The sequence below is a fragment of the Electrophorus electricus genome, chromosome 13 (assembly GCF_041902795.1).
Source record: "Electrophorus electricus isolate QZ-2024a chromosome 13, ASM4190279v1, whole genome shotgun sequence".
Classification (NCBI taxonomy): Eukaryota; Metazoa; Chordata; class Actinopteri; order Gymnotiformes; family Gymnotidae; genus Electrophorus; species Electrophorus electricus.
In genome coordinates, this window is record NC_137509.1 from 12,099,909 (window position 1) to 12,112,710 (window position 12,802).

Consider the following 12,802-nt stretch of genomic DNA (forward strand, 5'->3'; position numbering starts at 1 on the left):
AACAGAGAGTCATTTTAATTGCACTGAGGCAAATTTTACAGGAAGTGCACTATGAAGAAAAATCACACAAAAGAATGAAAAATAAAAGAACACGAAGAAGACAACAACTACAAAATGCAAGCAAATATAAAGTTTTTCCCCCAAATTTGAAGTTTTTATATTTAGAACAACCCTGATACTTGTTCTGTCTGTTTAATTTTGGAATTTAAACTAATTTGTCACAAAGACAAGGCTGGTAGAAACAAATAAAAATAGTGAAGCAGGAAAAGAAACAGGCGTGAATTCCTATTTGAAAATAAACAATGCAGAACAAAAGAATAGAAGTCTAAAAGTTGTAAAATTTGTAAAACCTTACTTCTTGCCTGACCTTCTGCCTGTGTATCACATATCTACAAATTTAGTAATATCAAACACACTCAGCTTTTATAATTGTAAAAATGATCTTTGACAGACCACACTTAATATAACGTATATTCATTTTTTACTTCCTAAAAAAATGAAACTTTTTTCTGTTCTTAAAAATACAACAGATTTCTCCTTCGTAAGTTATGTGATTATAAAGTTGCCAAAACTGCACTGCACCTTCTATCAAACTATGGGTCAATCAAATGATGTAATACAGATGTATATCAATTATCTCAAACCACTGAGATACTATAAAATATACAGACAGGTATGGTTTTCTGTCATTTAGATTATAAAAATAATGTCAAGAGCATTCAGCCAGCCAATATTAAATACATTCTAAAGTACTCTGTGGCTATTCTACCTGGTCAAACAATCTCCCTTTTACTTATTACTCGATTTCCTTCATCAAACATTCATAAATGAGTATTTCTCTTCCATCACCAGATGGATCATTGCTACATTTTTTTCTTGCCATATCACATAAAACATTTATTCACCTGCTCAAGTTCCACACACATTTAAATAGTGAAGCTATGTCAGTGTAATCTCAATCGACGTATGCCCCATGTACATATCATACTGTTACAAAACACAACTTTTTAATATGCAGAAAATACTTTCTGATACATTTATGTTTTGTAATTGCTTGTCTCAAAAAACTCTCTGTTTTGAATTTCACTGTCGATGGTAACTTTTCAAAAATATTTCCTGCACCATTTTAGTGAAACTTCTTCATATACAGCTTTGCATTCCAGCTTTGTTAGGCCAACAAAGTACTAAACACTATTTCTCAACACGTTCAGGAGCACTAGGCTTCCAGACCTGGGCGGCACTTTTATTTGCCGAGAACTTTGGCTTTGGAGCAGTTAGGATGCTACTTCCTGAGGTGGAATCTGCTCTTGCTGCTACTGGAAAAGTGTGTACCACATAGGAGCTCGAAGCTGGTTGATAGCATGGTGTCAGAACAGCTGAATAGGGTGCGCTAGGGCCAGCTTCATATGGAGGGGGCTGCTGGTAAGGAGAACGTGATGCTTGTTGGTAAGGACTGGAGGGAGATTGTTGGTAAACCTGCTGGGGGCTGTATATTTGTTGATAGGGTGCTTGTTGATAAGGATTAGGGCAGGGCTGGTAGTTATTAGGAGGAGTGTGGTGATAAGGGTCATCATGCATAGCAGTGGAGGGACCAGACATGCCATAGTGCAGCTGGGGCGGCTGTGGGTGCTGTGGTATAAAACCATAGGAAGCAGGAGATTGATCATAACTCAAATGCTGGTTTAGGTTTGCAGGACCACCGGCCTGGATATGGGTTTGGGCTTGGGCTTGGGCTTGGGCTTGGGCTTCAGCTGCTTTCTGAGCAGCGAACTTTTCAGCTGCCTCCTTTTCTGCAGCAAGTTTCTCTGCTGCTGGACCATAGGTGAAAAGGGATGCATTTAACTGGTATGGTTGATGCTTCATGACATCCAGAACATGAAGCGGTTTAGGGGCAGGTTTGTCTTTCTCTTTACCCTTATTTTTGTTCTTTAAAGAAGGGCTAGAAGATGGAGGTTGTTTGATAGCCCCTGGTGGATATGAGGGTGACTGAATTGGATTGTATGTCAAAGGTGGAGGAGCACGACAAGTAGTTGAATATTTCCAAGAGGTTGGCAAAGAAGGAGAGGGTGATGAAGGTCTTGCCTTGTTTGCTTGCACTGAGGCAGAATCGACCACATACTTCTCCATTCTGGACTGCCTCTTAGCAAAGAGTTCAGCCCCTTTCCCTCGTAAGGCTGGCATCTCAAAAGCTGACCCCATCCCAGAGAGTGATGCTGTATTACTCATGGGACTGGGTGATGGTAGCTTTGTCCCCACTGTGTATGAGTGCATTCGTTGTGGAGGAGTGGGATGAGTGTTCTTAGGTGGACTCCATGGTTTGACTGGCTGGGGCATCTTCTGAGTTTCAGCAGGGGATGTAATGCTGACCGGACCTTGCTGGGGCCGTGGTGTCCATGCACTTAAAAGTGTTTGAGTCTGAGATGGGGGTGGAGCCTGTCGCTGAGGTTGTTGAGACCATGAAGGTTGTGTCTGAGCTGGAAGCTGTGGCTGAGTCCAGGGTGGCTGCATTTGATTCTGTTCTGGTACCCAGGAGTTCATCATCTGTTGTGGATGCTCATGAGGTTGTTGAGCCCATTGTGATTGGGGAGGCCAAGGACCCTGTGATTGCTGCATCTGTGGAGGAGACTGAGGGGGTGGATGAGCCTGTTGAACCCATGGAGGCTGTGCTTGAACTGGACTCTGAGGTTGGGTCCATGCACTTACAGGTGGCTTTGTTGGAGCTTGATGTTGGTTCAGAGCCAGGGGTTGTGGCTGGCTCTGAGGTTGGGCCCAAGGATTCTGGGGAGACTGTTGAGGGCCTGTCCAAGATGGTAATTGTTGAGATTGTTGTTGTTGATGGGACCAGGGTACCTCTCCTTGGGTCTGATTTAAATCTTGAGACCATGTGCTGACAGGTGGCTGTGTTGGCATTTGAGATTGGGTCCAGGGAGGTTGTGGTGGTGACTGTGTTTGGGCTGTTGCCCATGAATTTATTTGCGGCTGTGGTTGCGGTGGATTCAAAGCTTGAGGTGGACTCTGTGTCACCCAAAGAGGCTGGGACTGTGATTTTGTTTGAATGATTGTGCTTGGTTGTACATCTGAAATGACTTGGGGTTGTTTCACCCAAACCGGCTGCATCTGTGACTGTGCATGGGGTTGTGATTGCACCTCAGATAGACCCCAAGCACTCATTGGTGGCTGCTGCTGGGCCTGAGTCGGAGATGGACCCCATGAGCTGACAGATGGGTCTGGCTTTGCATGTGCTTGAGGTGGTTGGATAGGGTTGTTCATTTGCTGTTGTGATTGATTTACATGCCAAGTCTCTGGTTGCTGATCTGGTTGTATTTGTGGCTCAGATGTACCCCATGCATTGATTGTTTCTTGCTGTTGCTGTGATGGAGATTTGGTGAGAGCTTCCTGTCGTTCAGGAGCAGGTGTGGGGGAGGGCTCTTGCTCTGGTATGGCTGAGGACTCTATATTAGGGGCAGGGTCGGCTTCAGGCCCAGGAACCCCAGCAGTTGCTGGAACATTATTTTCAGCATGTTGGGGGAACTGCTGGCTTGCAATTTCTGGTTGTGGAGACCATGGTGGAGAGGCTGGGTTTATGTGTGGTTTGGGAGCAACTGGTGGTGGAATTTTGTGCTTTGATTTAGGAGACTGCAAAAAGTTGCAGGCCTCTGCACCCAAGCTTAGGTAGTCCTCCTCTGGACCAGACTCAAACCCTGCTTTCCTGTCACCCCTGTTAAGGAGATTTAGAAGCTCTGGATTTGGAGAAACTTTTGGAGGCTCTTTAAAAGTAAACATAGGCTTAGCTTTGTTCCTCCTCTTGTCTTGCAGAACTCCTGTCTTGATTGCTGGTACAGAAATACGCTCATCTCTGGAAGCAATTTGTTCACCCTGTCCCACTGAATAGCTGGACTGCTCTTGATTTGCAGATGGAGTAAATGGAGCAGCTGCTCTGTTCTCAACAGAAAATGGCTTTGCACTTCTGTTCATTACTGATGACTGTGTTACAGTGGTTTGGTGACTGGACATACCATTCAAATGATGTGAACTCTGTTGCAATTGTTGTTGCTCTTGATATGGTTGATGCTGTCGATACTGTTGCTGTTGGTACTCCTGTTGTTGCTGGTATTGCATGTGCTGATGATATTCTTCATACTGTTGCTGTTGTTGATGCTGATAATACTGTTCTTGATATTGCTGGTAGTGTTGGTGCTGATGTGGGTGGGGTGCATTTACATCCATGTAATTTTGGCTCTCAGCAGCCTGGATGTAAGATTGCGGCTCCACCTGTTGGTAATGATTCTCAACCTCCTGCACCCCCTCAACAGGGATCCCCTTCCTTCTCATCTCTTCATGTTCGGCTGCAATCTCATCCATGCGCTGTCTGCGCTGAGCAAACATCAGGGCACCTTTGCCCTTGGTTTCAGGGAGTGTGTTCATATCCTCCTTACTGTTAATCTTGCGCTCTATCTCAAGCAATCCGGTGTCCCAGTCAAAGGTCACAATGCTCTTGTGGCCTGGGGGATTCGTGAAGAAATCTTCATCAAGTTCAGCTTCACTGGTAGCTAGAACTGTGACCTCAACAGCATGCGTCTCCCTATTGTCTTCTTCTGCCTCCTCGTCCTCAAACTCTGGTTCGTTATCTCCAGTTCCGTAGCTTACAATAGTGTACTGTTTGGCCCTCTGTCTGTGCTTCTTAAACATCAACAACCCCTTGTTATTGGGGTTGGGGGCAGCAGCAGTGAGCAGGAGAGCAATGCGTTTGCATTTAGACTTGGCCTCCTTCACCTGCTTCTCAGACAGGCTCTCACTCCGGCGAAGCCCTTGGGAAGAAAAAGATGGGAGGGGGTTAGAACAAATGGAGGGTAGAGATGGTGGGGTGAGAGGAGAGTAATTGGTTACAAATGGTTACTCATAGTGATCTAGTTCATTGAGATGCACAGTATGACATGTATAAATAGCATTGGTAAAAATGGGCAGTCAAAAATCTTTTCAGAAAAAAAATGTCTTATGATTAAACTTTTAAGAAGCCAAATCATATGAAATGGGTCCAGAGTTATTCTTTGTTGTTGTTATTTACTGTACACTTTGTACATAGTATTAGAAATGTTATTTTAATTCAGATTACAACATGTTTTCTCTTATAACTGGCAATTTGTTTAGAGATATTTGAAACAAGTGCTAAATTATCTGCACTGGATAACATGGTCCATAATTGTTTCTGTCAAGTCTTAAGGGAATAGGGGCTCTTCTTGAGGGAATGGGTAACTCAGCTATGTCCTTCAACTACACCATTAAAGCAGTTCTATAGGCAAATTGTTAATATCATAGTCAGAAAAATCACTGATCCATGAATAATTCTTTCTCATTTGCTGAATGATGATACATGGTACCTCATTCACAGCTGTAAAAATGCGTTAAATTAGTACTGCTGAAGTTGAGGGAAAGACAGTCTCAGAAAACAGTCAAAATAAACACACACACAAAAAGATTTCAACAACACATGGTAATTGCTTGTATTAGAATCACAATGAAAGCCTTTATCTATAGATTCTTAAAAACATTATTCTGTCTGTTTATATGGAAAGTAACATCAAAGTAACATCACAGATAAAACATACTTCTCTTTTCAAAGCAGTCTGACCTTGTTAGATTCAACAAGCAAAACAAAGGAACATTCAGCGTCTGTCTCCTTTATATACTCAATATGACAGCCTCAAGGTGGGAATAGCCACAGATGAGAACAGAACACTTCCCTTTTCAGTGCTGCTAAGATGGTCAGTTTTAAAGGATCAGGTAACGAGCCAGTGTCACACATGCTGGTGTCTGTCAAAGGGCCCTTCCACAAGGCAGCATGAGCATGCCCAAGTTTTATTCTTATCCTCCACATGTCATCGTCCATGCGCCATTCCCGTTCCTTGCATGCATTAAGATTACAAGTTTAATAAGGAATTAGAATTAGAATGAACTACAGTCAAGATTAAGAATAAAATTAACTCTAATTTTCTTTTGTTAGCACACAAGTCTACAACAAGAGGAAATGGGACACAAAGCAACTGTTCAAATATAGTCCTGATAACAAGCAATGTAATATTTCTTACTTTATAGATAGATCTTAAATTTTAATTTATTGTCCAGCTCATACTGAGAATGATCAATATATCACTCTTTGGTTAGGATTTCATACTCTTGTAAACTATATTAGTGTTAGTAGTCCTACAGGCACACGTCATTCCAGGTTGACAGCTATGATTTGTTTAGAAATTGTTGAAACTAAATTGTTTAAACTCATGGAGCAAAACAAGAGATCAAATCCAGTTTGGAAATCATGAAGATGTCAAACTGCACTGTCATAAAGCATAAGAAATAGCAATAAAATGTGAAGATGTCACTTACTAGCGTGCCTTGCCCGGTGCTTGTTGGGCTTGCTCTGCTCTCTCTCTGACTCAGAGTCCCCCTCTTCTGATGCAATTCCAAAGGAGACAGTGGTGACGTGAGCCTCTTCTGTCTGCCCTCCTTCCCCCTCACTAGAATCCAGCCGTTCACTGGTCCCTTCCTCAGCACCACAGGCCCCCACCCTTTCTGTCCCAGAGCCCCTCCCAGAAGACTGCACAACCACCTCCACCTGTCCCTGCAAGGCACAAGGGGAGCTGACGAGCACACCCCGCTGTGCCAGGGGCTTTCTGTCATGCCGAGGTATAAAGAAAGAACAGCCTGGGTCACTTGGGGCACCACTATTGTCATTCTCATTGTTTGTTTTATGGTGGAAGACCCCTTCAACTCCACGTGCACATCCAAGGGAGGCGCAGTGTGTGTCCTCCAGGGTGGTCTTAGAGAGCGACAGCTGCAACTCCACCATGGACCCTGGGGTGATTGCTAACTTGGGATCTCCACCTTCTACGGAGTCTGGTCCAACTTTGTCCTTGGGAGCTGTAATACAAAATTGGGTTCGCACCATAGGAGCACCCCCAGGGCACTCCGCTTCACTATCTGTCTCCCCATAGTAGGCCTCATCCTGAGACTCTGAGATGTAGATCTCCCTTGAATCCTGGTATGGGGATGGGATCTGGAGAGTGGGACTAACTGACTGGTAACTCTCTTGGGGGTGAGAACAGCATCTGCAAGGGAAAACTGTTGGTTAAAATGTTATATGTAATTCGTGCAATACTTCCACAGCTACCAAAAGCATATCTATGCAAGCAATGGATCGAAAAAGCGAATCATAAACTGTGTCCAATGAGACACCATGCAGAAAGGTCACTGTTTGTAATGGGCAAGATGATTTATTATACAATATTTATGAATAGATTTATTGCATGAACAGTCACACACAGCATTACAACAAAGGGAGAGACAATTGAGCCATTCAGCAGTTAATCACCATATTTTTGACTTGTACTCAATTGTGTGAATGGGCACAACCCAGTGGTGTGTCACCAATTGAAGCAACCTTCAGCTGGATAGTTACCATTGGGACCCACAGACAAACTGTTTTGCCATTTGTTTCAGTCAAAGGTCAAATCAGTCATCACTGAGATAGCCATGGCTCTATAAAATGAGCAATCAAAATGCAAAGTGGACCACAGATAAATGGGCCTCAGAAAAATATAAAAATACACTGTGCTGTTGTATTAGTTGTGCTAGTCCTGCAATCGTTGATCATAGGATGAACTATATTGCTTGGATCTGAGTTGAATTTAAGTTCTTAGTATTTGACTTAAGTGATTTGGAGGTACCTCTTCACCAGTAGCTGCAGACAGTCAGTTGAATCCTCGATGAGAGCGATAGCCTCTGAAAGGTTTAGTGTGGAGCAGGGCTCTCCATTCACAGACAGCAGCTCATCATTCTCACACAAACCAGCCAGGGAGGCATGGCTGTTTGTTTCAACCTGAAGAAAGGATCAGAGCAATCACAGCAATAGGTAAGCCTTTTATCTACAATAACAGAGACACCATTTTTATATTGATTGAGTAGAATGCTTTCTTGAGAATGCCATTTGTATTTTTTTAAGGCCAAAACAACATTTATCCAAACTGACTAGCTTTGTCACCATTATACTGCTGAGGAGATGAAATAAAAAAGGTAAGACTGAGGCAAACATCATTCAGAGCAGCTCAAGTCTAGAAAATGTAGATTATGGTTTGATCCATCTTTGGTAAACTGAATCAGCAACACAACATTTGCCTGAAAAAAACCAATGCAAACAGATTCATATAGGCAGTGCATGACACTTTTTATATAATCCAAGCTCTTGCCGAGCACCAGTGAGTCAGTGTTCAGAGCTATACACAGCACAACAGCTGCAAGACCATACAATGCTCATGGTTATGGAAGGCTGTCAGCTTCAAGTCCAGAATAGGGACTAATGGTGGCAGTCTAGTGTAAGATTTAACACTGACCTTTACTTTGACTCTGTACATATCACAAATCAATCCTGAAATGAGGTCAGCTTTGAACACAAAAACAACGATTTGTCAAGGATTTGTCAGCTACCACATTGCCATGTTTGCTTTAGTATAACAATATAAACAAGTAGAAGCAACCTTTTTAAAACCAGTTTCACCCAATGCAATTCAAAGACATTTTGGTAAGCATATACTGCCTTAGGTACAACAGCCATTAACCAGTTAAAGCAGTTAAGAGTGAGAGAGAGAGAGAGAGATGTATGGGGGTTTGTGTATGTGTAATGCAAATGTGTAGCTGTCATTGGATTAGCTCTTCTTACTAAGTATTCTACTGTGGATCATATAGGCTACTCACTGTATGATGGCCAAATGATCGTGAAAGTGGCAGTGTAAATGGCTTTTTTGATGAGTTTTTTTTTTTTTTTTTTTAAAGCAACTCTTATTTAAAGTAATTGCACTTTAGGCAGTTTAGTCACCATGAAGGTCAGGAGCATTAAAAGCACAATATCAACTCTAACGTTAACTCTAATATATAATTGTCCAACTCTGGCCAAGTATATATATTATATAATGACACCCATATATATATATATATATATATATATATATATATATATATATATATATATATATATATATATATATACACACACACACACACACACACACACACACACACACACACACACACACACACACACACACATATACATACATTCTGTTCTACACTGGATCAGGTCACACCATAAAGAGAATGCATGAAGAGAATCATCCCTCGATTGAAAGTACTTCAGGTATAAGTGAGTTTACCAATAATTCTTATACATTTATTATTTGGCTGGGTTTTCAAGAAGCAAAGAACAGTATTACAGTATGTTTAATATCTATGAATATTCAAATTACTATTTGTAGTTATGCAGGTATTCTTTATTACTCTTTATTATTTTGGCTTCATTATTCCTTGATGAATCACTGGGTAGGTGTCTTTTCAGCACATTTATAGACATCCTTTATAATTTTACATTTTAGTGCCATCTGACATGACTTGCATGAGACAAATTGCTACACTTCACTCCTCACGGTATATTAACTTTGCATGGTACTTTCTCTACGGTAACACAAGAGGGCAGTGTTCCGTCAATGAAACATTCACAAGTTTGACATCGGACAGTCAGATCCTTTGAACTTCAACACAGACGTACGTTATTACAAATGTCTCATGACTCCTAGGATTACGAATTACTCGGTTATTTCCTAGCGAAAATATTACTACATTAGGATAAAGTGCTGTGCGAGTTGCATAGCAGTATAATTAAACTGAACTTTTTTTCACAATAACCAACCGTACTTTCAACATGGTAAACGGCCGCGAGGCTCAAGCTAATGATTTGGAATATGCCCTGTTACAGCAGTACAGTAAAGTAACTATAACATCTTTAGCCATAACGGATGAACCACAGTTATTTACAGGGAATTGTTTAGACAGCTTTATATGGTTGTTTTATGGGCACCAAGGAACGTGAGGGAGCAATAAAACCGAGATGATGTGGGATTGGATTTAACAGCTTTAAAGAGTTTCGTCTACCCGTATATGGATCGCTCACAGCGTTTCCGCTGCCTGTAGGGAGACTGCTCAAACGGACACACGGGAATGGTGAGAAGGAGAAGCCCTCCGGCCTTCCCTCCCCCCTAAAAATATGAAAAGGAAACGGAGCCGATTCTTTGAGTGGGACGTAGCACGCCTAATGGCAGCGTGAAGCCTCTCGGCGGTGACCATTAGAGAAAGACGTGACCCGTTTTCAGATTTTCCAAACTATCGTGTAATGAACGCGGTCAAGGGCCCAACTAATGACATAAACAACATCATCTTGAAAGAAAATATTAAATAATGATACCAAAATCATAAGCATCTGTTTAATCTCTTGCCCACAGAAAAAAATATCTCTCTCGCTCTCGGAATAGTACAGGTAACGAACCATTCAGTTCCCAAGCAAAAGCTCCCATTAAATTTATATTAGCTTTTAACTGCAGTGTTGCTATAGGGGATATATAAAACACGACATCTGATGGTGGCATAACGCTAACAGGAGATGTAAAACTGTGATACTGACCGTTATTTAGATGGCTAGGGCATTGATAATAGTTGCCATCTGTGTTTACCTGAACTCTCCACCACCTTGGCCAATCATTTTTAATCTCATTTTGGAAACCCTAGCGATGGCAGCTTTTTAGCTCTAGGGTGGCTGCCATTGGGAACTTGTTTTATGCACACATGTAAACAACCCATTCAGCAACACTAGCTATTCAAATTCAAATAGATGTGTGTAGCGGTTTTTGCAACATATGTTGTCACAAAGTAGCTTTTTACAGAAATCATATACAAACAATCCGTTTACAGCCATCGAATGAGCAAGGCATGGAGACGGTGGCAAGGAAATACTCGCTGATAACACCAATAAGAAACGTTGAGAGGAACCCATCTTCCTCTGGTCAACACCAGATGGCAAACTAATTGTATGCAGTGAATAAAATGTATTTTGCTTTTAACTTTAACTATTTATAAAAGTACCTTATAAGCCTTAAGAAATGACTAATATTTGACACTTGGATTATTCAGTGAGAACTAATTCAGAGTCTGCACAGTAAACATCTAAATCCAGTCGAGCGGGAAAGCTGGTGGCGTGCAACGGGCTCTTCAGCAGTCTCCAAGGCATCCAGGACCAGTTTTTCATTTGCTTAATCACATCACATTCCCAGGTACTTCATTTATTCTTTTAGTTGCTCTTGTGTATTGCTAAGGTAATTTTACATTTTCTGCTGAATAAGAAAAAATTTCTAGTAAGAATTCGTATGTGGATGTATTCAAAATGGATAACATCATAAGTGTAAGGCCGATGTTTCTACCTAGTAAACAAGCTCTTTTAAGTTTATTTTGTACCTGTACTGGAATGGTATCATTGCTTGATCTTACTGAGCACTGATGTGCATCTGCAAATTAAAGAGCTCTGCAAAACGCTCGTTCATGATATACACATGATATGCACGATATGGACACACCGGTATTTTAACAATACTGCATACATTGTATGCGTAGTGAAGATAACCGAAACAAATTGATCATATGTACAGGTCCATGTGAGGTGGTAGCAGATAATTTCAGGGTTCTGTCTTCCTCCTTGGGGGCATTCCTTGTGTCCAAAGGTCATATTTATTTTGGCAAAAAGTCAAGTGGTTCTGCACCTTTAAGAATTTGAAGAGATCTGACTTCACCAGCTCTGTGATGAAGCCAGAATTCCCCCAAAGACTGATGACAAAGAAAAAAAAACAACAACTACCTTATAAGGCAAACAGCCTCCTCTATGCACACAGACACACATGCACACAGCACACACTCAGACATACATGGATACACACAGACAGATAAACACACATGCACGCATGCACACACGCACGCATGCATGCACACACACGTATGCATGCACACACACGCACATGCACAGAACATAAATGCCAACCCTTACATGGTCAACGTCCTTCTGAAATGATAACACTGCATCAGAAGTTGCTTATCATAATCAGAACTGGCCTTTCTTAGAAAACATTTTTCATGTTCTTCCCATGCCTTTCTCAGATATTCTTTTTTTCCTGACAGATTTGCATTTCATCTCCTTAAAAAATCCTCAGTCCAGGTAAAGTTATGTCTTCCAGATGACTTGCTGGAAGAGAAGAATCACCCCACAGACCCATTCTGCAGAAGCAAATATCTGTGAGAGATGTCATCACATCACTTCAAGGCCCTTCTTAGAAGTGCCGGCAAATATTTAACTTCTCAGCTAAAATGTCTGCATGCACACAGGACTTAGAAGAGTGAGTTAAATGAGAGTCAAGTTCCAGTTTCAGTTCAGCACCCTTAGCTCTAGAATAGAAAAAACTAAACTACTAGTCTCAGTAATGAATAAATGTGGTGGGTGACTAAACAAATCGTGTAGAGATGTCAGTTTATAACTGGTCTTTTGAAAAGATCCATTTTTATCCCCAAATTCAACTTGCCTTTCATTTTGCATGTGCCTTGCTTTGTAAAAAGAGAATGGATTCTTTCACAGTTGGCTGGCTTAGAGCTGAACCACCATTTCAGTTTGATTTTGAGGTCAACTGCTTACACCATGCTGCAGTTTTTTCACCAGTGAACATTTCAAGCCCAGACCAACAATTGCATTCATTATCATCAGATTTGTCATTAGTGTATGCACAATTCTTTTGGTACTGTAAAGCCTTAGTGGCAATGTTAAGTGATCAGGTACTTAAAAGTATTGAGGCTTTGCTACTATTAATAATATGAGGGACAACATTTGCGGTGCAGTTCCAGAAAGCAATGGCACTAAGGTAGGCACTATATGGAAATGCCCTTTTGG

General features: G+C 41.4%; 1 protein-coding gene across 1 annotated transcript in view; it reads right to left on the minus strand.

The window, feature by feature from the left end:
- Positions 1-12,802, minus strand: part of synpo2a (synaptopodin 2a) — a 15,557-nt gene continuing 2,755 nt past the window's right edge. Inside the window, exons 2-4 of the mRNA XM_027015030.3 lie at positions 7,722-7,873; positions 6,382-7,103; positions 1-4,808 (exon numbers count right to left, since the gene is read on the minus strand). Of these exons, the coding sequence (XP_026870831.2) occupies positions 1,192-4,808; positions 6,382-7,103; positions 7,722-7,873 (4,491 nt within the window). The 3' untranslated portion in view covers positions 1-1,191. The remainder of the gene's footprint in view (positions 4,809-6,381; positions 7,104-7,721; positions 7,874-12,802) is intronic.